The sequence below is a fragment of the Sapajus apella genome, unplaced genomic scaffold, assembly GCF_009761245.1.
Source record: "Sapajus apella isolate SASKATOON/1434 unplaced genomic scaffold, GSC_monkey_1.0 scaffold7, whole genome shotgun sequence".
Lineage (NCBI taxonomy): Eukaryota > Metazoa > Chordata > Mammalia > Primates > Cebidae > Sapajus > Sapajus apella.
In genome coordinates, this window is record NW_022436947.1 from 32,308,949 (window position 1) to 32,335,124 (window position 26,176).

The 26,176-nt window shown below is 40.3% G+C and overlaps 1 protein-coding gene across 6 annotated transcripts in view; it reads left to right on the top strand.

Annotated features, from left to right (window-relative positions):
- The first annotated feature begins 5,286 nt into the window (after window positions 1-5,286).
- The window catches only part of PNPLA8 (patatin like phospholipase domain containing 8), an 82,183-nt gene continuing 61,293 nt past the window's right edge, over window positions 5,287-26,176 (top strand). For 5 of the 6 annotated variants that reach the window (XR_004268331.1, XM_032276293.1, XM_032276292.1 and 2 more), the window contains exons 1-3: window positions 5,287-5,570; window positions 16,966-18,107; window positions 18,250-18,399. Coding sequence is in view for 5 of the 6 variants with exons in the window: in XM_032276293.1 (XP_032132184.1) it covers window positions 17,055-18,107; window positions 18,250-18,399 (1,203 nt within the window). In the remaining variant the exon portion in view is untranslated. The remainder of the gene's footprint in view (window positions 5,571-16,965; window positions 18,108-18,249; window positions 18,400-26,176) is intronic. The other variant, XM_032276295.1, reaches the window with a different exon arrangement.

The window sequence follows — 26,176 nt, forward strand, 5'->3', positions numbered from 1 at the left end:
GGAATACATAGTTCCCTTCATGCCCTATGTATTTTCCTGCCTTACTGCCTCTTATTATAACATTGCTTCTCTCTGTAAAGCTCTCTCCATTCCCTTCCCACTTTTACCACTCCACTACTGCTGTCTGTCTTGCCAGCAACATCTCTTAAGACTTGGCTCAGAAGTTCCTTCCTGACACCACAGGCTGGGGTAGGTATTCCTGCTCTAGATTCATAATTCCCAGTTAATGTTTCCATTAGTGCTCTTTCTACATTAGTATTATTATTACCTAAGGTTATATTTTGAGTTCTGTGACAGTGCTTCAATGTTTTACCACCAGCAAATAGCTTGGTGCCTGGCACATAGTACACACTCAGTAAATAATGGTTGAATGAATAAATTTAGTAATTTCAATGTTCACTCACCAAATAGTTACTGAATTTTTTTTTTTTTTTTAAGGCAAGAGTCTCACCCTGTCACCCAGGCTGGAGTGCAATGGTGCCATCTTGGCTCACTGCAAACTCCACCTCATAGGTTCTAACAATTTAACTGCCTCGGCCTCCTGAGTAGCTGGAATTACAGTGCTGACCACCATGCCCAGCTAATTTTTGTATTTTTAGTAGAGACAGGGGTTCACCACGTTGCCCAGGCTGGTCTGGAACTCCTGACCTTAGGTGATCTGCCTGTCTCGGCCTCCCAAAGTGCTGGGATTACAGGCGTGAGCCACTGCACCCAGACACACTTACTATTAATCATTGTTCTGCCTTCTTCTGATTGTGGTTTTGCGGTACATTAAGAAAAAAGAAAAGAAAAGAAAAAAATAATAATTGTTCTGCCTTGGTGCTAAGGATCAAAACAGAAAATACTTGCTTTTGTGTCTTCAAACTATATAAAGGTAATTATATTAATTTCCTATTGCTGCTGAAACAAAACACTACAAATTTAGTAGCTTAAAAAACTCAACTGTGGCCAGGCGCAGTGGCTCACGCCTGTAATCCCAACACTTTGGGAGGCTGAAGAGGGGATATCACCAGCGGTCAGGAGTTCGAGACCAGCCTGGCCAACATGGCGAAACTCAGTCTCTACTAAAAACACAAAAATTAGTTGGGCATGGTGGTATGCACCTGTAATCCAGGCTACCTAGGAGGCTGAGGCAGGAGAATTGCTGGAACACAGAGGGCAGAGGCTGCAGTGAGCTGAGGTTGCGCCACTGCACTCCAGTTTGGGCAACAGAACAAGACTCTGTCTCAAGAAAAAAAAAAAAAAAAAACTTCAACTTAATTATGTCACAGTTCTGTAGGTCAGAAGTCCAGCAAGAGTTGGCTGGTTCCTCTGTTCAGATCTCACAGAGCTGAAATCAAGGCATCAGCTGACCTAAGCTTTTGTCTGGTACCTCTGGGGAAGAATGTGCTTTCAAGGTCATTTAGGTTGTTAAGAGAATTCAATTCCTTGTGGCTGTGGGGCTGAGGTCTCTGTTTCCTTGCTGGCTATCAACCAGGAGCCTTTCTTATTTCCCTACGGCCACCTGCATTCCTTGTCAAATTGTTCCTCTCACCATCCTGAATCTCTCTGACTTTTGCTTTGTCACATGTGTACTGCTTTTAAGGATTTATGTGATTAGATTGGGCCCACAGAGTTAATCCAGGATTATTTTCGTTTCTTAAAATCTGTAACCTTAATTACATCTGCAAAAAGTCCCCTTTGCCATGTAACGTAGCATATTCACAGGTTCTAAGGATTTGAGCGTGGACATTTTTTAGAAGGCCATTCTTCTGCCTACCATGGTGATTATTTTTCTAGAATTGTTTTCTGGCATACCCCTCCCTTAGGTGATCTGAGAAATATCTTGTACCAATATGGCTTAATTTATTTTGGTTATAACATTAGGTTTTATTTGAGCGATAAAGATATTAGCAGTTCTTTAAAAAAAAAAAAATGAAACTGACCAGAAAAGAGTGACTATGGATGTAGAAGAAAGAGCTAAAATAGATAAAGAAATCAATAATAAACCTTATAAATAGAATGAGCATAGCAAGTAGCTGATACAGGAGCAATATGATGTTTCTTTTACCCAGCTTCCAAAGACTACAAGGTTGAACAATTACTATATTTAGCATTATTTCAAGTATAGATGTTTTCCTGAAAATATTAGTCTGCTACTATACACAAGATAATGTCCAATTTTGTATACTACTGAATTTGTTTGAAATTAGATATACTTCTCTTTTCTCTCAAAACTGCCCATCACAAGAATCATAAATGGGTTTTGTTTTCCATTTTTAACTTATCAAAATAGTAATGTAAATGAAGCTAAACATCAATTCAATAATACAGAATTTTAGAGAGTCTACTATATGTTGGATATTATGCTAGATCAAGACAATACAATTTACCTTACGCTCCTTGACTGCAGAAAACTGGCAGGCATATAAACACATAAATTATAATACTGTGCTGCAAGGGCAATAAGAGAAGTGAGCACAGGTGGAAAGAAATGGTTTATTCTATGAGTAGTGAGGTAAGATTTTCCTGGCTGAAGGACAACCAGATCTTTAGGAGGATAAGGTGGAAGGGGAGCTAAGCCAACAGCATGACCAAGGCACTAAGTATGAAACGGAACAGAGCATCTGGGGAAGTACAGATATGGCTGGAGGATAGAGAGTGAGAGGCAAGTGGTGAAAGTCAAGCCTAGAAGGTCAGCAGGGTTAGAGCCTATCATTCCATTTGGTTTATTCTGTGAAGATGCAGTGCCAGCAAAAGCTTTTTAATTTGGGAATGCACGATTGCACTTGCACTTTCAAATATTACTGTGGTTGCACAGAAGAGACTGACTGGGTTAGAGGTTAGTTACAGGCTGGAAAACCAGTTTAGATGATGTTGAGGAGCAAGGACGAAAGCCTAAACTAGAGCAGTGGAAATGCGAATGTGGAGCAGAGGAAAGATTCAAGAAATTCTGCAGTAAAACTCATCAGACTTCATAACTGACGAAAGATATGGTGGTAGACAAGGGAGGGAGAGGAAGGGTATGAATGGAGAAGCAGGACTTGAGAGTTATTTGAAAATTTCTGACATGGGAGGAAGATCTGGATATTTCATAACATCTGACTAAATCAGGGGATGAAAGAGCCTAAGGGGAGACGGGATGGTGATGCCCTCTCCTTGACCGTACTTACTTAGGCTCCTCTGAGCCCTCCTCTCAACTAGAACTCATCCTTGGGCCCCTGTCTTAGGCCTGCTGAGTCCAGTTTTACCAAGAATGTTGCTAAGTCAGTTTAGAGAGTATCCCCTAGCCTTGATAATTGATCATCCCCACCTATCTTCAGCAAGAATCTTGTAAGTCGGTTTAGCAAGAATATCCCCTACCCTTAATGTCACCTCTTAGTAATTTTCCGTGCACTGACCCCTCAGTCTTCTTGCTGGCTATAAATCCTAGCTGTTTCTGTTGTATTAAAACTTGAGGCCAATCTCTTGCCCCCCACAGTGATAGTATTGGTGCCTACTGTGATAGTTCTAAATGTCTTCCTTGCCATTTTAACAAATGTCAAAATAATTTTTCTTTAGCAACAGGGAGAAATCTCCCTCAAAAACTAAATTTTCTTCCACAGGCCGGTAAGGCTTAATTGGTGCATACATCTTTTAACTCTCCTGTAGCTACATAACAAGTCTGGCTTATCCACCGCTGGGGTTTACAAGGCATTATGATGCACATAATCCAGTCACTGTGTCCCAAGATCATAGCAAGCTGGCTTTCCCTCCTTGATTTAAAAAGACAAAACAAACAAAACTATCAGTCTAATGTCCACTACATTTGACAGGTTACAGAATTCCCTTCCTTAAGGACTTTACAATAATCTGACAGGGGGCTAAAGCATACACACCCATGAGTAGTGGGTAAGCCTTGAGGGCACAGTCTAAGTCTTGATAACATTTTGAGGTTGAGAACTAGTTGAAACTGATCTGTGTTCCTGACCTCAATTTAACTGCAAGGTCACCTCAAGTGGGTAAGGAGCTATTGCAACCAAATTCGCTATTGTAGCATAAAAGCTTTAATTGACAGCATGTATAGGAATGGGCAAGGCTGTGTTCTAATGAAACTTTAAAAAAAACAGATACAAGGCCGGGTGCTGTGGCTCACGCCTGTAATCCCAGCACTTTGGGAGGCCGAGGCAGGCAGATCACGAGGTCAGGTGTTCAAGAGCAGCCTGGCCAACATAGTGAAACCCCATCTCTACTACAAATACAAAAAATTAGCCGGGTGTGGTGGCGAGTGCCTGTAATCTCAGCTACTTGGGAGGCTGAGGCAGTAAAATCGCTTGAATCAGGGAGGCGGAGGTTGCAGTGAGCGGATATCACACCACTGCACTCCCGCAAGGGCGACAGTGACAGACTCCATCTCAAAAAAAAAAAAAAAAAAAAAAGACACAAATATGAATGTCATATAATTGTCATGTGTTGCAAAAACTTTTTTTTTTTAAGACGGGGTTTCACCATGTTGGTCAGGCTGGTCTTGAACTCCCGACTTCAGGTGATCCGCCCGCCTTGGCCTCCAAAGTGCTTGGATTACAGGCGTGTGCCACGGCGCCCAGCCGCAAAAACTTTTTTTTAACCTTTGAAAAATGTGAAAGTCATTCTTAGCTCCCAGCTTATAGCTGAACCGATGGGCCGGATTTGCCCAGAGGGCTGTAGTTTGCCCCTGTGACACACAGAAAACGCCAGAATTTTTAAAAGATGTGTTGGCCGGGCACGGTGGCTCATGCTTGTAATCCCAGCACTTTGGGAGGCCGAGGTGGGCGGATCACCTGAGGTCAGGAGTTCGAGACCAGCCTGGCCAACATGGTGAAACCCCGTCTCTTAAAAATAAAAAGAAGAAAAAATTGTGTTAAAGTGTGGGACCATCTGCGGTTTACACTAACTTCCAATACAGTAATATATACCAAATCGCTTTCCAGTGACATTTAGTCTGGGTGGCCAAGCCCAAGAATAGATATAAAGAAAGAAGGGCGGCCATGGTGCGCATCACCCTCCAGGAGACTGGTATCGCAGCCCCCAGCTCCGAGGAACAGAGACCGAGCAGGGGCTTCAAGGATGTGGAGAGGGAGGCTGATCTCTGTTGAAAGGCGATCGCAGACCGCAAACAAACAAGCCAGGACTTTGTTCTGAGGTCCCGCCCACGAATGCAAAATAAAGTCCCACCGCTTACACTCCCGGGCAACACAACTAAAGCGCAGGTCACCCCACCGGCAAGCCACGCCTCGCGTCACGCACTCACGCACGTCTGTCACAGCTCCCCGCCTTGCGCTCCGTCATGCTTTATTGCGCATGCCTTGGGGTGGGGAAGCAACGGAGATTGACGGGCAGACAGAGGCCTGAGCGAGGCGGAAAACTTCTCCCGGGCTCGCGGGTAGACCCAAACGGCTAGTGCGTAACTTCCGCTGGGGGCGGAACGGGGCGGGGCTGAGTAGGTGGCGACCCGGCAGCTGCGTGAGTGTTTGTGTTGAAAGCTCAGCTGATGCAGGCCGGCCGGAGTGGACGTCAATGCCGGGAACAAGCGAGTTGCCGCTGCCGCCCTAGTGACTGCGGCCTGCATCCCGGTAAGTGGCCGTGAGGGGACTGGGGCGGGACAATAGGAGGCGAGCTGATAGTTCTGGACCGTGGTTCAGCGCTCCGGGTCTTCCTCTCTCTTCGGAGGGCACTTCCAGAGCGAGAGGGTGGGGAGACGCCAGCCTTTGGGTAGGACCTGGCGCTGGAAGGAGCCCTCGGGTCCTGGAGCTCATTGCTGCGCGACGCCCTCCGCCCCTATGGGCTTTGCTGCCCCAGAAGCACAAACTGTTTTTGGTTTCGCCGGTCCCGCCCTGTCCCATCCGCACGACTCCCTCCCCAATTTCCTAGAGTGTCTGCCTTCCCCTGGACTTTAGTGTTCTCCAATAGTTAACTGGTCATTCTCGGGAGGGTTTCCCTACTCTACATCATTCTCAGCTGTCGGTGTGCAACTGGTGATGCTACTGTCTGATATTTTTTGTTAGCGATCTCTTTCTAACCCCATCAGCGTTTGATTCTATCCCTGACCACTGTTGCTTAAGTGGATTCAGTGTATGAATCACTGTGTTGCAGTGCTTCCTCTCCCTGTGTCATTTCTATCATTACGCTGAAAGGAACCTGCTTTCCACGCTTAATACAATGATAACTTTAAAATGGTGACTCATAGAAAAAACTTAGGAGAGTTGTGACGACATAAGGGACTATCATATATTCCTGTTTAAAATACTGTTTTCATTTCCAGTAGCAGTTGTATCCTTGTTCTGCAATCCTAATTGCTGAGAGTTCAAAAATGACAAATGTTTCAGTGTATTAAGAAAATGCTGTTAAACAGTGAAACATTAAGAGTTGAAATCTTGGCCGGGCGCGGTGGCTCACGCCTGTAATCCAAGCACTTTGGAGGCCAAGGCGGGCGGATCACCTGAGGTCGGGAGTTCAAGACCAGCCTTACCAACATGGTGAAATCCCGTCTCTATTAAAAAAAAAAAAAAAAAAAAAAAAGGAAGTGAAAGCTTATGCCTTGTATGAGGCGATTGTATCAAGCGCATTGTAGCTATTTAGTTAAACTGCTTATGCAAATTAGTTGTACTTTCAATATAGGAACAGTTTTTATTTAGTAATTTTGTCATCAACTTTTTCTTACTATTGATCTCATTTTTCTATTTCTATATCAGGCCTAAGTAAAAATCTTGTAAACGTCCTTTTAATGGGTGATGTTGAATGAAAGGATCAGTTTCACTAACTATTCACTTGTTTAACATGCAGAGTTGATACAGGAACAGCCTGTACTTTGAGTTGTTTTTTTGAACCCCAGTTGGATAGAGGGATTGTGCTGAAGCTGCATATTGCTTCACTTGTGGAATATATATTTGTAAAAGGTCGGAGTTAGAACGCTTAACTGGAGACACCTTTCTGTCCTTTCCTTTGTGGTGGTGGTTGTTGACGGAGTCTCTCTGTCGTGCAGGCTGGAGTGTCCTGGCGCGATCTCAACTCACTGCCACCTCCGCCTCCCAGGTTCAGACGATTTTCGAGCCTCAGCCGGCTAAGTTTTTTTAAGGAGAGAGGGGTTTCGCCGTGTTGGCCAGGCTGGTCTCGAACTCCTGCCTCAAGTGACCCGCCTCCGCCTCCCTAAGTGGTGGGATGACAGGTGTGAGCCACCGCGCCAGGCCAGTGATTTCTTAGTTCAAATCTTTCTCTGCAGTACTCATGTATTTTATTCTTTCATAATCCATTACTTAAAAAAAATTGCTCCTGTATTGGTTTCCAGTGTCCTGATTTTTTCCGGGTGTCTTTTCTCCTGTTTTGTTTGCTTTAGAATCTTTTCTTCCTCTTCCTAACTCTGTGTGACTCTCAAGGCTCTACCCATGTTTCTCTCTCTAAACCAGTTTCATATTTGAAACCCAAGTATACTTTAATAGACGTGAATATCTTGAAATGTTATGGAAAATATAGTTTGTTTTGCAAATATACATTTTTCAAGGAAGAAGAGCTTTTCTCAGGTTCTCTGATCCCAAAATACTTATGTATTATTACTGTAAATTATCATCTGGTAAATCCATCTAATGTTGTGGTTTCAGCTGCCACTATGCTGGTAACTCACCCATAAATCCAGAGTCTGTGTACATTTCCATTTGAATGTCCCACTGTTACTTCATCCTGTAGATCCAAAAGAAAATGTGTTTTTCTCACATATTAAATGAGAGTACTTCACAGTTTTCTTGTATTCATAAATGGCATTCTCCATATTTTTCAGATTTAAAACTTTATAGCTCTCTTGACGCTTCGCTCTTGTTACCCCATTCTTGGCTGTTCAGTCCTGTGTTTCATTGTTCTCTCTTTTTCCCCTTCTTTCAAAGTGCTGAGAGTGACCCTCTTCCCCACACTTGCTGGGGAAGTGTATACTTGCTGGGTGATTGTCAGAGCCCCACGTCGGAAAGTGGTCAGCTTGGGGTAGTAGGGTAGTAAGAAAAATTTACCGACAACAGTATAGGTATGAAAAGGAAAGTTTTATTACGTAGAGCACTGCAGAAGAGTGCAGCGAGGTGCCTCAGCAAGAGAGGACAGTGCACCGCAGTGGATTATTTCTTAGCTGTAGATACCTTCCTGTCCTGCCTTTTTTGTTGTTATTGACAGAGTCTCTCTCTGTTGCCCTGGCTGGAGTACCCTGGTGTGATCTCAACTCATTGCAACCTTCGCCTCCCAGGTTCAAACGATTCTGGTGCCTCACCCTCCGGAGTAGCTAGGATTACAGTTGTGTGTAGCCACACCTGGCTAATTTTATTTATGGACCTTAAAGCAGGGGCTGAAGGGTAGCTTGGACCATATTAGCCACATAGGTCATGATCAGTGATTACATTTGTAGACATTTTGGTGCTCTGATATCAGCAAAGGTTGCACAGCTAGTTTCGACATGCATACATTCTCAACATGTATAGAAATTCTAGTTACTTATAAATTTTTGGGAATAAATCCTGGTATCAGATGCCTGTTTTAGCTAATAGAGACGTCTAATTATTTCTAAATTCCTCAGAGAAGGAGTTTTGCCTCTGGTTGGTCTGCTTGATGGCCACCAGGTGATCTTTGCTCTCCTCAGTACTATTACCTTCAGACTCTTGTCACCCTTTTGCCTGCGTTATAGCGATAATTAAGTGACATCCCCTGTAAATTCATTCTTTCCATCCTTAGCTGGGCCTCCACCTAACACTTCCCTTAATTCCTCTAGTTAAAACTCCATTCCCTTCTCTAGTGGTTGGTCCAAGCCTCTTCATTTTATTTGTACCTCCACTGTATTTATACTGCCTCTATTGCTCTTTTTTCAGTTGATGATAGCATGTCACTTCACATTCTTCTTCCTATGTTTTTGCGGTCTAACTTCTGGCTGAATGTACTCTCAAAACACTTACCTTGCATTTACTAGTAGTGTGATTTGGGAACAATAAAACTTAATAATTTTGTTGGTTATCTTTGCATTTTGTAATTTTTGCTTGGTAGTTCTTGTTTCGGAGAAAAGTATATTAAATATCTCATGATTATGAAATTGTCTAGTAATAGTTCCCATATTTTGGCCTTTTGTACTGTATTTTAATGCCAAGTTGATAGGTGGTTTCACAAATGTGTCATACTGGAAAGAAATAATGCAAAGTTCTTACCATAGTCTAGTCTTCATTTTCTGCCTGAATCTTGGGTCTGTGACCCCAAAATATCTGAAACAGGTCTCAGTGAATTAGAAAATGTTGTTGAGTTTAAGGACGCACCGGTGACACAGCCTCAGGAGGTCCTCCTGTACAAGGTGCTCAGATCCCACTTTCCTCTATACGTTTTAGTGAGACAATGCATCAATCAGTTACATTGGATTGATCTGGAAGGGCAGGACAACTCAAATGCAGGGGGCTTCCAGGTTTCTGATTGGCAGTTGGTTGAAAGAGTTACTATCACTAGGCGTGGTGGCTTACGCCTGTAATCCCAGCTCTTTGGGAGGGCGAGGCGGGTGGACCCGCCTGAGGTTGGGAGTTGGAGACCAGCCTGACCAACATAGAGAAACCCCATTTCTACTAAAAACACAGAATTAGCCAGGTGTAGGGGGCACATGCCTGTAATCCCATCTACTGGGGTGGCTAGGCTTGAACCCGGGATGGCGGAGGGCACTCCATCTAGCCTGGAGAACAGAATAAGACTCCCTCTAAAAAAAAGTAATAAAAAAGTTACTATCAGTAGAAAGGAATGTCTGGGTTACCATAAGGAGGTGTGGACACCAAGGTTTTATAATGCAGATGAAGCCATGAGGTCACAGGCTTCAGAGAGAATAGATTGTAAATGTTTATTTTTTTTACTTTTTTTTGTTTTTGGGAAGGTGCCTTGTCTTACTCTGTCACCAGGCTGGAGTGCAGTGGCGAGGTCTCAGCTCACTGCAACCTCCAATTCCCTGATTCAAGTGATTCTCCTGTCTCAGCCTCTGGAGTAGCTGGGATTAAAGACACACGCCACGCCATCCAGCTAGTTTATGTATTTTTAGTAGAGACAGGGTTTCGCCATGTTGGCCAGGCTGGGCTGGAACTCCTGACCTCGCAATCCACCAGCTTCTTTCAAATTGCTGGGATTACAGGCGCCAGCCCTGTAAATGTTTCTTTTCAGACTGAAGACTATGTTGATGTTAATGCTGAAGGGGTATAATGAGGCACATCCAATCTCCTCTTCCATCATGGCCTGAACTAGATTTTCCTATTAACTCTGGAATGCCCTTGGCCAAGAGGAGGGGTCCATTCAGATGTCTAGGAGGACCTTAGAATTTTGTTTTTGGTTTGGTCCATCTTTATCATTCTTTTTTCCCCCTACTTTTTCTTAACCATCTTTTAATTCTTGCTGTTCCAAAGTTCATATTTGTCTCCAAATTGTTGGTTGTTTTTTTCTCTCTGACTAAAATCCTGTTTTTCCAGATTCTCTTAATAATTTGCTTCCTCACTTAATTCAAGTCTCCACTAAAATGTCAGCTTAGTTCTGATCACACCATGAAATACTACTCTCTGTGCCTTCTTCCCTTCCCCCCTGCTTTATTTTAATTCATGGCATTTCTTAGCCTGACTTTATACATTACGTTCATTATTTGTTTTATTTCTCAATAGATTGTCTTCTCCTCCAAGGTCTACATGATTACCTGAGGTTTAATAAGTAAATGGATCATTCCTTTATTATTGTGTAGTATCTCCTTTTTATCCTTAATAAATGCCTTTCCCTTATGTTTACCTTCAAAGGCTTTTTACTTTCTGATGGTTAGTTTAGGTCTGGTATAATGTTTTTCCCAGTTCTGTATTTTCAACCTTTCTTTTTCATCTCGGTGTAGGTGTGTTTGTAGCTAGCATATAGCTGGAGTTTTCATTTCTAAGATTTTGATCTCCCTGTTTATTCTTGGTACAGTTCTCTTTTTGACTCTATTTTTATTCCTTCTGTTTCGTCTTTGAACATTTTAGACCTACAGTACTTAATTTTTTTCTATTTCTAAATCTTAGTTACACATTTTTTTCTGGCTGTATTTGCTGATTCTCTCTGAAGGTGCTGGTACATTTCTTTGCATGTTTTGTAACTTCAGCGAGTTCATTTTCAGTAGTGGTTGCTTGGTGTGGGATCCCATTGCCCATAAGGTATCTGCACCTTGAGGACAGTATTACTGCAGATGCAGGCCTGTGGTTCCCCTTAAACCTGGAGATGTTTTGCTGTTGACTTTGAGCATGGATTTACTGGTTTTTTTTTTTTTTCTTTGAGACGGAGTTTCGCTCTTGTTACCCAGGCTGGAGTGCAATGGTACGATCTCGGCTCACCGCAACCTCCACCTCCTGGGCTCAAGCAGTTCTCCTGCCTCAGCCTCCCGAGTAGCTGGGAGTATAGGCGGGATTTACTGTTTTATAAAATTATTTTTTATTTTTTAAATTGCCAGATAAAGGCGTATGTATTTACGGTTTACAACATGATGTTTTAAAGTATATTTTCATTGTGGACTGATTAAATCTAACATATGCATTAACTCACACTGTTTTTTTTTTCTGGTTTAGTTTTACACTCTCTTGGTATTCTTCAAGTTGAGCATGGATTTTAAAAAAATGATAGATAATATTTGTACATATTTGTAGGGTAGATGTCATATGTTGTTACATGCATACAATGTGTAATAGTCAAATCAGTTTATTTAGGACATGCATCACCTTGAATATTTATTGTTTCTTGGGAACATTTTAAAATCTAGCTCTTTTGAAATAACACAATATATTATTATTACATATAGTCACCCTACTGTACTATTTAAACAATAGTACTCATTACTTCTAACTGTATGTTTGCACCCATTAACCAACCTCTCTTATCCCCTCCTTTCCAGCCCCCCACTTGCCCTCACACATACTGTTCCTGCCCTCTGGTAACTATCATTCTGCTCTCTATCTCCATGAGATCCAATTTTTAGCTCCCACATATGAGTGAAAACAGAGCATGGCTTTTTTTCCACAAGTATTTTATATTAAGTATTTCCATGTCATTGGGCTGCAGTGCTTTTATATTAACTTGGTTTATCTTTTTTTTTTTTTTTTTTTTTTTTGAGATGGAGTCTCGCTCTGTCACTCAGGCTGGAGTGCAGTGGCGCGATCTCGGCTCACCACAACTTACACCTTACGGGTTCAAGTAGTTCTCCTGCCTCAGCCTCCTGAGTAGCTGGGATTACAGGCATCTGCCACCATGCATGGCTGATTTTTTGTATTTTTAGTAGAGATGGGGTTTCACCACATTGGCTAGGCTGGTCTCCAACTCCTGACGTCATGATCCACCTGCCTCAGCCTCCCAAAGTGCTAGGATTACAGGCATGAGCCACTGCACCCAGCCCGGTTTATCTTAATGATTGCATGTTGCAAGGAGTTCAGAAGAGCTTGGTGGGGATTAAGGGAAAATTTCCTGTTCCACCTCTGCCGGTTCGCTGAAAATCAGCTGACAAAAACAGATTGCTAAGAGAAATGGCATGCAAATTTATTAATGTGCACAGGTGAGAATCACAATGATTACTTAAATATCCCATTGGGGACCACATAATTATATAGCTTTTTTCAGAGGGGAGGGAAAGATGGGGAATGGAGATAATTCTGTTGAGCAGCAATAACTGATTACTAGGGAGAAGGAATAGATGGGGGGTTGGAAGGACAGAAATGAACTTGTATCCTTTTTGGAAACTGAATGAGCCTGAGAGACGTTATTTTGTGAAAGTGTCCTTTGGGTATGGTTACATTCTTCAGTCGTCTTTTCTGCAGCAGATGATAAAATTGTTTTCTCTCCTCCCTGAGGGGGGAAAACAATTGTTCTCCTTGGGGAATCTGTCTGGTCTTTTTGTAGATAGGGGAAAGTCTCTTCTAGCATCTGTTGATCTCTGATGGGCCTTTAGTTCAAAATACTTATACCAGGGAGCCATACTTTGGGATAGAATTCCCTGGGCTCCTTCAGCCTGGAAGACAAGACAGGCTTTGCTAAATTTGCACGTGCAATTTAGAAGGAAGGATTTTAGTTCGGGCTGTTATCTTCTGGACAATTGGACTAGGTTTTCGGTTCCATCTTTCTAAGCATCATCTACGTCTCTCTCAATCTTTCTAGGTCCTGCAGTAAAGCTAGACTACATGTAATCTCTGCATACGCTTTCTGTGCTCTCTTACATGCTTTCTTGTGTTTGCCTGTGTGTGTGTGTGTGTGTGTGTGTGTGTGTGTGTGTGTGGTTTTGTTTTAGAGATGGGGTCTCTGTGGCTCACTGCAGCCTCAGACTCCTGGGCTCAAATAATCCTCCTGCGTTGCTAGGACTGCAGGCATGCACCACCATGCCCAGCTAATTTGTTTTTTCTTTTTTAGAGACAAAGTTTTACCATTTACCTGGCCTGTTCTCAAACTCCTGGCTGAGTTTGTTTTGTTTACCATTATTTGGAATTCTCTCTTTTCCTTCTCATCTTTACACATGATGAATTCCTTTTTAACTTTACCCAGTTTTTAACCTCTTTTTTTTTTTCTTTGTTTCTTTTCTTTTTTTAACTTCTCTGGATTTTGTCTCACTTTGTCTTTCATTCACATGGTACCTTCTGTTACAGTGCTTTAAATGTTTTGCTTTTTCTAATTACAAAATAAAACCTCATTATAAATAATTCAGACAGTAGAAAAGTAAAAACCATTCTCCTCGTTCTCTTTTGGTCCCATATCTTAGTTCTTAAGAATAAACAAACAGGTCTTATCCTTTAAGAATCAATTAGTGTATATATATGTGTGTCCATAAGATTTCAGCTGTATATGTAGATTTTCATTTTTTTATTTTTAAATGTGTGTGTGTGTGTGTGTGTGTGTGTGTGTGTATGTTTATGTGTGTATGGCATATATAGAACTGCAGATTTTTTTTAAGCCTTTTTTTTAGAACAGTTTTTAGGTTCACTGGAAAATTGAGAGGAAGGTACAGACATTTCCATATACCACCTACCCCTACACATGCATAGCCACCTCCATTGTCAACATCACCCACCAGAGTGGTAGAGTTATTATAATTGATGAGCCTACATTCACACACAATCAAGTTCATAGTGTACATTTGGGTTCATTCCTGGAGGTGTACATTCTGTGGGTTTGAACAAATGTATAATTATATATATCCATCATTATGATACTCTGCAGAGTATTTTTACTGCCCTAAAAATCCTCTATGCCCTACCTATTTATTCCTTCTACCCTCTGTTTTTGGTAATCACTGATTTTTCTGTCTTCATAGTTTTGCCCTTCTAGAATGTTACACAGCTAGAATCATACTTCTATGGTTTGAATATTTATGTCTGTCAAAGCTCATGTGGAAATCATAACAGCGAAGGTGATGGTATTTAGAGGTAGGTCATCAGAGTGTAGCCCTTATGAATGGGATTAGTGCCCTTCTAAAAGACACCCCAGAGAGCTAGTTATTCCCTTCTACCATGTGAGGACACAGTAAGAAGACAGCCATCTGTGAACCAGGAAGTGGGCCTTTAGCAGATACCAAATCTGCTAGTACTGATCTTGGACTTCCCAGTCTCCAGAACTATGAGAAATAAATTTCTATTGTTTATAAGCTACCAAAGCCAGGCATGTATACCAGTAGTCCCAGCTACTTGGGAGGCTGAGGCAGGTGGATTGTGTGAGCCTAGGAGTTCGAGGTGGTAATGAGCTATGATCATGCCATGGCACTCCAGCCTGGGTAACAGAGTGTGACCCTGTCTATAAACACACACACACACACACACACACACACACACACACACACACACCCCATGTTACATATATATGTAAACTCCCCAGTTTATGGGATTTTGTTGTATGTAGGAGCCTGAACAGGCTAAGACACAGTATGTAGCCTTTTCAGATTGGCTGTTTTCACTTAGTAATATGGATTTCAGGTTTCTCCAGGTCTTTTTATGGCCTGGTAGCTCATGTCTTTGTAGCACTGAACAATTTTCTGTTGTCTGTCTGTACCACACACATACCATATATTGAGGTACCACAGTTTATCCATTCATGTACTAAAATACATCTTGGTTGTTTTGAAATTTTGGCAATTATGAATGAGGCTTCTATAAACATCCATGTGCAGATTTTATTATGGACATAAGTCTTCAACTCCTTTGGATAAATATCAAGGAGTACCACTGCTGGGTCATATGTTAAGAGTATGTTTGATGTAAGAAACTGCCAAACTATCTTTCAGAATGGCTGTTCCATTTTGTGTTTCTTCAGCAACTATCGAGAGTTCTTTTACTTTACGTCCTCGCCACAGCATTTAGTGTTCTGGATTCTGGCCATTCTAATAGGCGTGTAGTAGTATCACGGTAATTTTAGTTTGCATTTTCCTGATGACATATGACATGGTACAACTTCTCATATGTTTATTTGCTATCTGTATATCTCCTTTGATGAGGTGTCTGTTACAGTTTTGAACGTTTTTAATTGAGTTTGTTTTCTTATTATTGAGCTTTAAGAGTTCTTTGAATATTATGGATGAGAGCTCTTTATCAGATATGTCTGTTGCAAATATTTTCTCCCAATCTCTGCCTCGTTTTCTTGTTCTCTTGTCATTGACCTTCACAGAGCAGAAGTTTTTAATATTAATGAAGTCCACTTTATCCATTTTTTCTTTCATGGATTGTGTGTTTTATATTGTCTCAAAGTCATTGCCATCCCTAAGGTCATCTAAGTTTTCTCCTCTGTTATATTCTAGTTTTATACATTTGCATTTTACATTTAGATCAGTAATCTGTCTTGAGTTATTTTTTTTTTTGGATAGGTGTAAAGTCTGTGTCTAGATTAATTTCTTTCATGTGGATGTCCAGTTGTCCCAACGCCATTTTATTAGAAAACTATTTTTGCTACATTGTATTACCTTTGCCCTTTTGTCTAAGATAACTGGATTTAATTGGGTGTGTTTCTGGACTCTCTCTTCTGTTCTGTTGATCTGTTTGTCTTTTCTTTCATTATCACATTTTAAAATTGGATTATCCTTTTCTTATTTTTATATAGTGTTTAAGAACCACTTCTTTTTTTTTTTTCAGTCAGAGTTTTGCTCTTGTTGCCCAGGCCGGAGTGCAGTGGCATGGTCCTGGCTCACTGTAACCTCCACCTGCTGGGCTCAAGTGATTCTTCTGCCTCAGCCTCCTGAAGAACTAGAATTACAGGCATGCGCCACCACACCCAGCTAATTTTGTATTTTTAGTAGAGACGGTGTTTCTTCATGTTGGTCAGGCTGGTCTCAAACTCCCAACCTTGGGTGATCTGTTTACCTTGGCCTCTCAAAGTGCTGGGATTACACGCATGAGCCTCCATGCCTGGCCAGAACCCCTTCTATATTAGTTGCTGTAGTTTCCTCTAGCCTGACTTATTTGATTTAATGAGCACTTATTACCTAGGTAGTGAAATCTTTTTCACATAGCTATCACCAGGCTGGAAGTTCTTTCGTATCCTGTAACTTTGTGGCTCTAGCATTAGCACCATGTCTGGTATAGATTAAGTACTCTGTAAATGGTTTGCAATGAACGATGTGTAAGACCTGACCTTTTTCTTCAAAGAATTGAAGTCTCGTGTCACATAAAGTAGTTCAGAATTTTACAATAGGTAAGGCGGGAAAAAAGCATAGTATTTAAATTGCATATTAAATTATTTGTTGTAAGAAAACTTATCTATTGGGAAACTTCCCTAAATTAGTTCTTTCCCTAAACATTGTATTTCTCATTTTCTTTTTTTATTTACTTCTATACTGAAAGCAAATTATTTTCTATTAGCTTAAATATGAAATTTCTATCAGCCATAATGGAAATATTTTATCTGCTTTCTTTGAGACAGCTTACTGAGTTTAGTCCAAATAGTCTTGTATTTTCTGTTATACCCAATTTCAATTTTTAACATGAATTCTAATTTTTTTTCTTGTCATTTCAGGTAAGACCATGAATTATGGCATTTCTTAAATGAAGCGTTCAAGAATGAAGTGAGAGAATGTCATATAGAAAATAAATGATTTTTAAGTTATGTCTGTTTATCTGACTGTAGATATATATATTTACCTCCTTAGTAATGCAAGAAGCCTTTGTGGGAAGCAGAGAAGCAAGCAGCTGCATTTCTTGTTCTCACCTAAGCATTACTGGAGGATAAGCCACATCAGTCTACAAAGAGGTTTTCATACGAACAAAGTAAGATGTAAATGGACCAAAAGTGAAGCACATTCTTGCAGTAAGCACTGTTACTCTCCAAGCAACCATGGTTTACATATTGGAATTCTGAAACTTAGCACGTCTGCTCCCAAGGGACTTACAAAAGTGAACATTCGTATGTCCCGTATTAAAAGTACTTTGAACTCTGTTTCCAAGGCTGTTTTTGGCAATCAAAATGAAATGATTTCACGTTTAGTTCAATTTAAGCCAAGTTCTCGAATTTTAAGAAAAGTATCAGATAGTGGCTGGTTAAAACAGGAAAACATTAAACAAGCCATCAAATCTCTGAAAAAATATAGTGACAAATCAGTAGAAAAGAGCCCTTTTTCAGAAGAGAAAAGTCACATTATAGACGAAGAAGATATAGGTAAACACAGTCTTTTTCATTACACAAATACTATAACCACAAAATTTGGAGAGTCATTCTACTTTTTGTCAAATCATATTAATTCATATTTCAAACATAAAGAAAACATGTCTCAAGAAAAGGAAAATAAACATTTCCAGGATGAATCAGAACTTAAAGATAAAAAGGTTGAAGAGAGAAAAGTAAGTTCTCCAGATCCTGGCATCCTGGTTGATAAGCCAGGCTCAGAATCTTTAGATACTGTGGGCAAGCCCGCAAGTCCTGGTGCAATACCTGATGTTCTTCCAGTTTCAACTAAACAAAGTATTGCTAACTTTCTTTCTCGTCCCACGGAAGGTGTACAAGCTTTAGTAGGTGGTTATATTGGTGGACTTGTCCCCAAATTAAAGTATGATTCAAAGAGTCAGTCAGAAGAACAAGAAGAGCCTGCTAAAACTGATCAGGCTGTCAGCAAAGACAGAAATGCAGAGGAGAAAAAGCGTTTATCTCTTCAGCGAGAAAAGGCAAGTTGTTCAGTGTGGTTTTAGGTTCTTTCACTTTTTATCAAATTTAGACGTTTCATTTCCTAATGAGACCTAAGAAACTTTAATTGTTCTTTAGAGCAGTTTTGTATTCTAATCATATATGTTTACTATGTCTTTGTAGATTATTGCAAGGGTGAGTATTGATAACAGGACCCGGGCGTTAGTTCAGGCATTAAGAAGAACAACTGACCCAAAGCTCTGCATTACTAGGGTTGAAGAACTGACTTTTCATCTTCTAGAATTTCCTGAAGGAAAAGGAGTGGCTGTCAAGGTAATTTCTAATTTATTTATTCTAATTTTGTCTTGAAATAAAAATACTAAAAAAATCTTCTGAAATGGAGAAGGCGAAGCCTTTCATTTTTCTATTTGAATTTTATGGTTTTTATTGTACATGTGATGTATATTCAGTACCCCATTTATTTTGTGATATATATTATGCTAATCATTTTATTTTGTTAGCACTAGTGTGTATACTTTGAAATTCAACATTTATAAAATATAAAATAATCAGTATATTAGTTGAATTGCCTAACAGCTGCCAGATTTTTCTTCAGTGCAATGTAAATATGTATACTATGTAACTACTCTTTTAAGATAGGAGACATAATTCATATGTAAGGCTGTTGTTTTTATTTCATGGTCCTTTCATATTTGAAAGTCTAAAAATTTTAATTACCTTACTGATAATTGAATTGGTAATCATATTAAGGAAAACAATGAGCTTTGCTTTGCTTCTTTTTTTTTTTCAGTTTGAAAATATTGAAGATAATTTAGACCCATTTAAATGGACTGTTTTCAGAGAAGTGTTATAAAATATGACTAATGTGATTGAGTGTCTTTACATCTATATTAAGATTATCATAATTAATGAAAAATTTGAAAACATGATAGATATTGCTTACATTTCATTAGAAATCTATTAGTGCTTATTTTTAATTTGCCATTCAGAAAATTGTTTTAACTTAGATCACATTTATTCTACTTTTTAACAATTACCTTGCTGAAGAATTGTCTTTGAATAATGTACCCATTCTTAATTGTGTGTTGTATAACACATACATTATTATAGGTAAGCTTCAGTATTTTATGGTCCTAAAATTTGGGATTATATTTTATATTTATATACTCTCTTACTTAAAAGGTTCTCAAATATACATATGCTTTTAAGTATATTTCACATTTCAGTGATATAATGAGAGCAAAGGTCTTAAATAGAATTACATATGGGCTTAGTCCATTTGGGCTGTCATAATAAAATACCTTAGACTGGGTAATTTATAAACAACAGAACTTTTTTTTCTCTTTCTTTCCTTTTTTTTTTTTTTTTTACTATCTCCAGTAATGGGTATAAGCAATAAACAACAGAACTTTATTTCTCATAGTTCTGGAGGCTAGGCAGTCCAAAATCAAGGCACCAGCAATTTGATGTCCAGTGAGAGTTCCATTCCTCCTAGACAGCAGCTTCTCACGGCCTGCTTATATGGCAGAAGGGGCAAGGAGGCTCCCTTCAACTTCTCTTACAAGGCCAGTTGTCCTACTGATGGATTTCTGAGTAGTTTTGAGTTGTAATTTATTATTAATAGTCTTGCTAATTGAAACTCTGAGGACTCTTTTATCTGGCATTACTGATCCCAAATCTAAGGACCTTTCAATACTATGAAAAAATGTGATACAGGAATGTATATTCAGATCAATTATGAATAAAAGTCTAGATAGTCTGAAAAAATTTGTCACCCTTCCCTTAAATAATCATCTAAAAACCAGTGAACTGGACAAATTGCGTAAGACATGTCAGCATGTATATTCTCGTGTGAACTTTTCCAGCTAAACTTTTTGTTATCAAGAGATGAGCTTTTTAAAAGTGATAGAATTGTTATAAAACATCTCTATGAATATTACTTTTTTATGTGTCTACCATATTTATGGTAGCTAAATATAGGGAATTATGTCTGATACCTAATGTCCTGAAAAAAAAAATGAGTTATTTATTTTGTGTGCTACATTTATGGCAGCCACATTTAGGGAATTGTCTTTGATAATTTTTTTATTGTTTGTGATGAAGGTGATCTCCTTTCTTATATTTTTAAATTAAAAAGAGGAACTTTGACTATTTAGAAAGAAGGCAGCACAAAGCTTTGTAGGGAATTAGAAGAAAGAAAAGTTAAGAAAATTAAAATAATGTATATTTACCAGCCTCAGATTACATAACGCTGTAATGTATTAGAGTTTATTTGCGTTCATCAGATTAAGCTGCCCTGCCTTAAGCTCTAATAGCAAACAACATCAAAATCTCAGCCACTTGGCAGGGCGCCGTAGGTCACACCGGTAACCCCAGCTCTTTGGGAGGCCGAGGTGGGAGGATCACTTGGGTCAGGAGTTTGAGACCAGCCTGACCAATATGGAGAAACCTTGTCTCTACTAAAAATGCAGAATTAGCTGGTGTGGTGGTGCATGCCTGTAATCCCAGCTACTCGGGAGGCTGAGGCAGGAGAATTGCTTGAACCTGGGAGGTGTAAGTTGTGGTGAGCTGAGATCACACCATCGCATTCCAGCCTGGGCAACAAGAGCAAAACCCCATCTCAAAAAAAAACAAATAAATAAAAATAAAAATCTCAGTGACTAAACAAAACAGTTGTATTTCTTGCTCATGCAAAGTCGACAGTGAGTTTGGGTAACTCTTTGGCACAGTGAACCTCCATGTGGTGGTTACTTTGATCCTGTCCTGTTGGCTGTATTATAATTGAGCCTTCCTCTATGATTTCTATAGCAAGGAAAGAATATTTCAGCAGAAGTTGCCACAGGTTTCTTCTACTTATAACATATTTATCCTGTCTGATTGCATGGCCTGAAAAGTACAACCTTTTGTATTCTTGGAAGGGGAAGCAAACTGGGTATTGGTGGACATTAGTAATGTCTGCCACAGTATTCCTTCAGAAATTATTCTTTGCATGTATATACCAAAATAAACTCATTCTGTATATGTTGTTTTATAATCTGCTTTTTAGCTTATGATGTATACCTTCCTGTATCAGTAAATGTTCCTTTATCCTATACCCAGTTTGAAAATGTTCTTTATATAACTGATTAGATCCAAATGAGGATCTAGTCTAGATCACACATTGCATCTGATTATTTCTCCAAGTCACTTAAAATATAATGCATTCCTTCAGCCATACCTTCTTAACCTGCACCTTTAAAACTGACTTAATTGAAGACATTAGGCTGGTTAACATGCAGAATGTCTCACTTTCTGGATATACCTGCCTTCTTTCTTCTCAGTGTTTCTTTCCTTTTCGTTTCCTGAACATTGGAATTTAAATATAATGGCTTGATTGATTGAGTTAAACGTTTTGTTGTCAGAGCACATTGTAGTTAATGTCATGTGCCTCGTAATGCCTCATATCAGGACACACATGACAATTGGTTGAACCACCATTAGTAATGCTAAGGATGACCACTGGGTTAAGGTGATGACAGTCTGCTTTTCATTGGACAGTTGTGCTGGGACCATTATCTCATCAACCATTAAGCTAATAATTTCCAGACCTAATGATTTCATTAGAGTTGCAGAATGGCCAATTTCTAATTCTCTCACTCCTGCATTATAATTGACATTCTTCTGTAAAGTAGGGCCTTCCTTCATCACCTGAAGCTATCTGGGTATTCTCAAAGGCAAATTTTACAGGAAAGGAAAGAGGAGTGCTTAACTTTTTTATATCTAGTTACCAGTTTTCAAAATAAGGTGTTGCTTTAATAGCTGCCTCAGTGATTAAATGAAGTTTTTTGTACTTTAAAAAAATATTATAGACTCCTGGTTTTTCTAAGTTAAATGTCTTTCGTTCTTTCTCTCTCCCTCCTTCCCTCCCTCCCTCCCTCCCTTCCTTCCTTCCTTCCTTTCTCTGTCTCTCTCTCTCTCTTTCTTTTTTTCTTTCCAGAGTCTTTGTTACCCAGGCTGGAATGCAGTAGCACAATCTCTGCTCACTGCAACTGCTGCCTTCAAGGTTTAGCCCAGCTCAGCCACCTGAGTAGCTGGGACTCTAGGTGTGCACCACCACACCCTACTAATTTTTGTATTTTTGTAGAGAGAGGGTCTCACCGTGTTGCCCAGGCTGGCCTCAAATTCCTGGGCTCAAGGGATCTGCCTGCCTTGGCCTCCAACAGTATTGAGATTATAGGTGTGGGCCACCTCACCCAGCCTGTTTCTTTCTTTCTTTCTTTCTTTCTTCCTTTCTTCCTTCCTTCCTTCCTTCCTTCCTTCCTTCCTTCCTTCTTTTCTTTTCTTTTCTTCTTTTCTTTTCTTTTCTTTTCTTTTTCTTTCTTTTCTCTTCTCTTCTCTTCTCTTCTCTTCTCTTCTCTTCTCTTCTCTTCTTTCTCTTCTCTTCTCTTCTCTTCTCTTCTCTTCTCTTCTCTTCTCTCTTTTCTTTTCTTTCTCTTTCTCCTTTCTTTTCTTTTTTGCTCTTGTCACCCAGGCTGGAGTGCAATGGCATGATCTCAGCTCACTGCAACCTCCGCCTCCCAAGTTCAAGTGATTCTTCTGCCTCAGCCTCCCAAGTAGCTCGGGTTACAAGTGTCTGCCACCATGCCTAGCTAATTTTTTGTATGTTTGTAGAGACAGGGTTTCAACATGTTGGCCAGTCTGGTCTCCAACTCCTGACCTCAGGTGATCCAACCTCCTCTGCCTCCCAAAGTGCTGGGATTATAGGCATGAATCACTACACCCGGCCTTACCCACTCTGTTTCTATGATCTGTTTTTCCCCCTCCCTTTTTAAAAATGCTGAATTTGTCAGAAGGTTGCATCTATCCTTTGGGTTTATTAAAAGGTTTTTTATGACTGGGCGAGGTGGCTCATGCCTGTAATCCCTGCACTTTGGGAGGCCAAGGCGGGTGGATCACAAGGTCAGGAGATTGAGACCATCCTGGCCAACATGGTGAAACTCCCGTCTCTACAAAATACACAAAATTAGCTGGGTGTGGTGGCACCTGCCCGTAATCCCAGCTACTTGAGAGGGATTCCAGCTGAGGCTGGGGAATCACTTGAAGCAGGGAGTCCGAGGTTGCAGTGAGCTGGGATTACACACTGCACTCCAGCCTGGGGACAGGGTGAGACTCTATCTCAAACAAACAAACAAATAAATACATGGAAACAAGTAAAATTAATTAGGCTGGGCGTGGTGACTCATGCCTATAATCCCAGCCCTTTCGGAGGCCGAGGCAGGTCGGATCACCTGAGGTCGAGAGTTCCAGACCAGTCTGACCAATACAGAGAAATCCTATCTCCATTAAAAGTACAAAATTAGCCAGGTGTGGTGGCACATGCCTGTAATTCCAGCTACCCAGTGGCCTGAGACAGGAGAATTGCTTGAACCCAGGAGGAGGAGGTTGCAGTGAGTCAAGATTGCCCCACTGCACTCCGGCCTGGGCGACAGAGCGAGACGCCATCTCAAAACAAACAAACAAAAACCCTATTACATGGCTTATGTCATGTAATGGTATTTTTTTTTTTAACACTTTTATAATATATATAGAAAACTATATAAATCATAAGTTTACAGTTCCATGATTTTTCACACATGAAATACATACAACCACCACCCTGAATGAGAAATAATCTTATGAACACTCCAAACACTGTCCCCAAAAAAGTTCATCAATTTTTCAGAATTATGTCAGCATAATTTAGTTGTGCCTCTTTTTGCATGTTATATGAATGACACATCACATGTTCTTTTATGTCTTTTTTTTTTTCACTCAATATTATGTTTGTGAGAACCTTCCATATTGCTGGATATAGTTTTCATTTTTCCTTCTGCTAGACATTTGGATGGTTTGCAGTCTGGGAATATTTAGGAATAGTACTTCTGGGTTGTGTCTTTTGGAAAACATATGTCTTCGTTTCTTTGGAGTATATACCTAAGAGTACTATTGCTGCTCACAGAGTGAGCATATTTGCATCATTAGTGCATACTGCCAATGGTTTTGCATAGTGCTTGTGTCAATTTATACTTTCACCAGAAGTGTATGAATCTTCTATGTTCTGCTTTCCCTCCAACACTTTATTTTGTAATCTTTTTTTTGAGACTGAGTGTCTTTGTCATTCAGGCTGGAGTGCAGTGGTACTATCTTGGCTTGCTGCAACCTCCACCTCCTGGGTTCAAGCAGTTCTCCTGCCTCAGCCCCCCCCAGTAGCTGGGATTACAGGCGCTGGCCACCATGCCCTGCTAATTTTTTTTTTTTGAGACAGTCTTGCTCTGTTGCCCAGACTGAAGTGCAGTGGTGCCATCTTGGCTCACTGCAACCCCTACCACCCTGGTTCAAGCGATTCTCCTGCCTTAGCCTCCCGAGTAGCTGGGACTACAGGCACGTGCCACCATGCCCAGCTAATTTTTGTATTTTCAGTAGAGACAGGGTTTCACCATGTTGGCCTGGCTGGTCTCAAGCTCCTAATGTTAGGTGATCCACCTGCCTCGGCCTCCCAACATGCTGGGATTAGTCATGAGCCACCGTACCTGGCCTAATTTTTGTATTTTTAGTAGAGACGGGGTTTCACCTTGTTGGCCAGGCTGGTCTTGAATTCCTGAGCTCAAGTAATCTGCCTGCCTCGGCCTCCCAAAGTGTTGGGATTACAGGCATGAACCACCACACCGGCCTTTTAAAATCTTTTTAATTTGAGCAATTTTGTTGGGTGTTAAGTGATATTTTTTTTTTTTTTTTGAGACAGAGTTTCTCTCTTGTTACCCAGGCTGGAGTGCAATGGCGCGATCTCGGCTCATTGCAACCTCCGCCTCCCGGGTTCAGGCGATTCTCCTGCCTCAGCCTCCTGAGTAGCTGGGATTACAGGCACATGCCACCATGCCCAGCTAATGTTTTGTATTTTTAGTAGAGACGGGGTTTCACCATGTTGACCAGGATGGTCTCGATCTCTTGACCTTGTGATCCACCCGCCTCGGCCTCCCAAAGTGCTGGGATTACAGGCGTGAGCCACCGCGCCCAGCGTTAAGTGATATTATATTGTGGTTTTAATTTTTTATTTTATTGATAGCTTTGACATTCAGCATCTTTTCCAGGGTTTATTTGCTGTGTTTATACGTGTTTATGAAGTACCTATTCTAGATCTTGCCTATTTTTCCATTTGGTTGACCAGGTTTTTCTTAATTATGTATAGAATTTAAAAAATATATTATGTCTGAGCCTGGCGTGGTGGCTCACTCCTGTAATCCCAATACTTTAGGAGGCCAAGGCAGGCGGATCATCAAGTCATCGAAACCATCCTGGTCAACATGGTGAAACCCCATCTCTACTAAAAAAATACAAAAGTTAGTTGGGTTTGGTGGCATGTGCCTGTAGTCCCAGCTACTTGGGAGGCTGATGCAGGAGAATTGCTTGAACCCGAGAGGCAGAGTTTGCAGTGAGCCGAGATCACGCCATTGCACTCCAGCCTGGGCAACAAGAGCGAAACTCTGTCTCAAATAAATAAATAAATATATATATTTATTTATATATATAAATATATATATATATATATTTATTTATTTATTTAATGTATATATACTTACAGATTATATATATATTATATATGTATAAAATCTGTAAGTCATTTGTCACATGTGTGGTGTATATGTGTATGTCTTACAAATAACGTTCTATTCTGTGGCTTACTTTTTCACTCGTGGTTTTTTTGATGAACAGATGTTATTAATATTGTCTAATTTATAAATCCTTTTCTTTATGGTTAGTACTTTGTGTCCTGTTTAAGAAATCTTTGCCTATCCTAAAGTGATAAAAATATTTTCCGCTGGGCATGGTGGCTCTGCCTATAATCCCAGCACTTTGGGAGGCCAAGGCGGGTGGATCACAAGGTCAAGAGATCAAGACCATCCTGGCCAATGTGGTGAAACCCCATCAAAACTAAAAATACAAAAATTAGCTGGGTGTAGTGGTGTGCACCTGTAATCCCTACTACTCGGGAGACTGAGGCTGGAGAATCACTTGAACCCAGGAGGTGGAGGTTGCAGTAAGCTCAGATCATACCACTGCACTCCAACCTGGC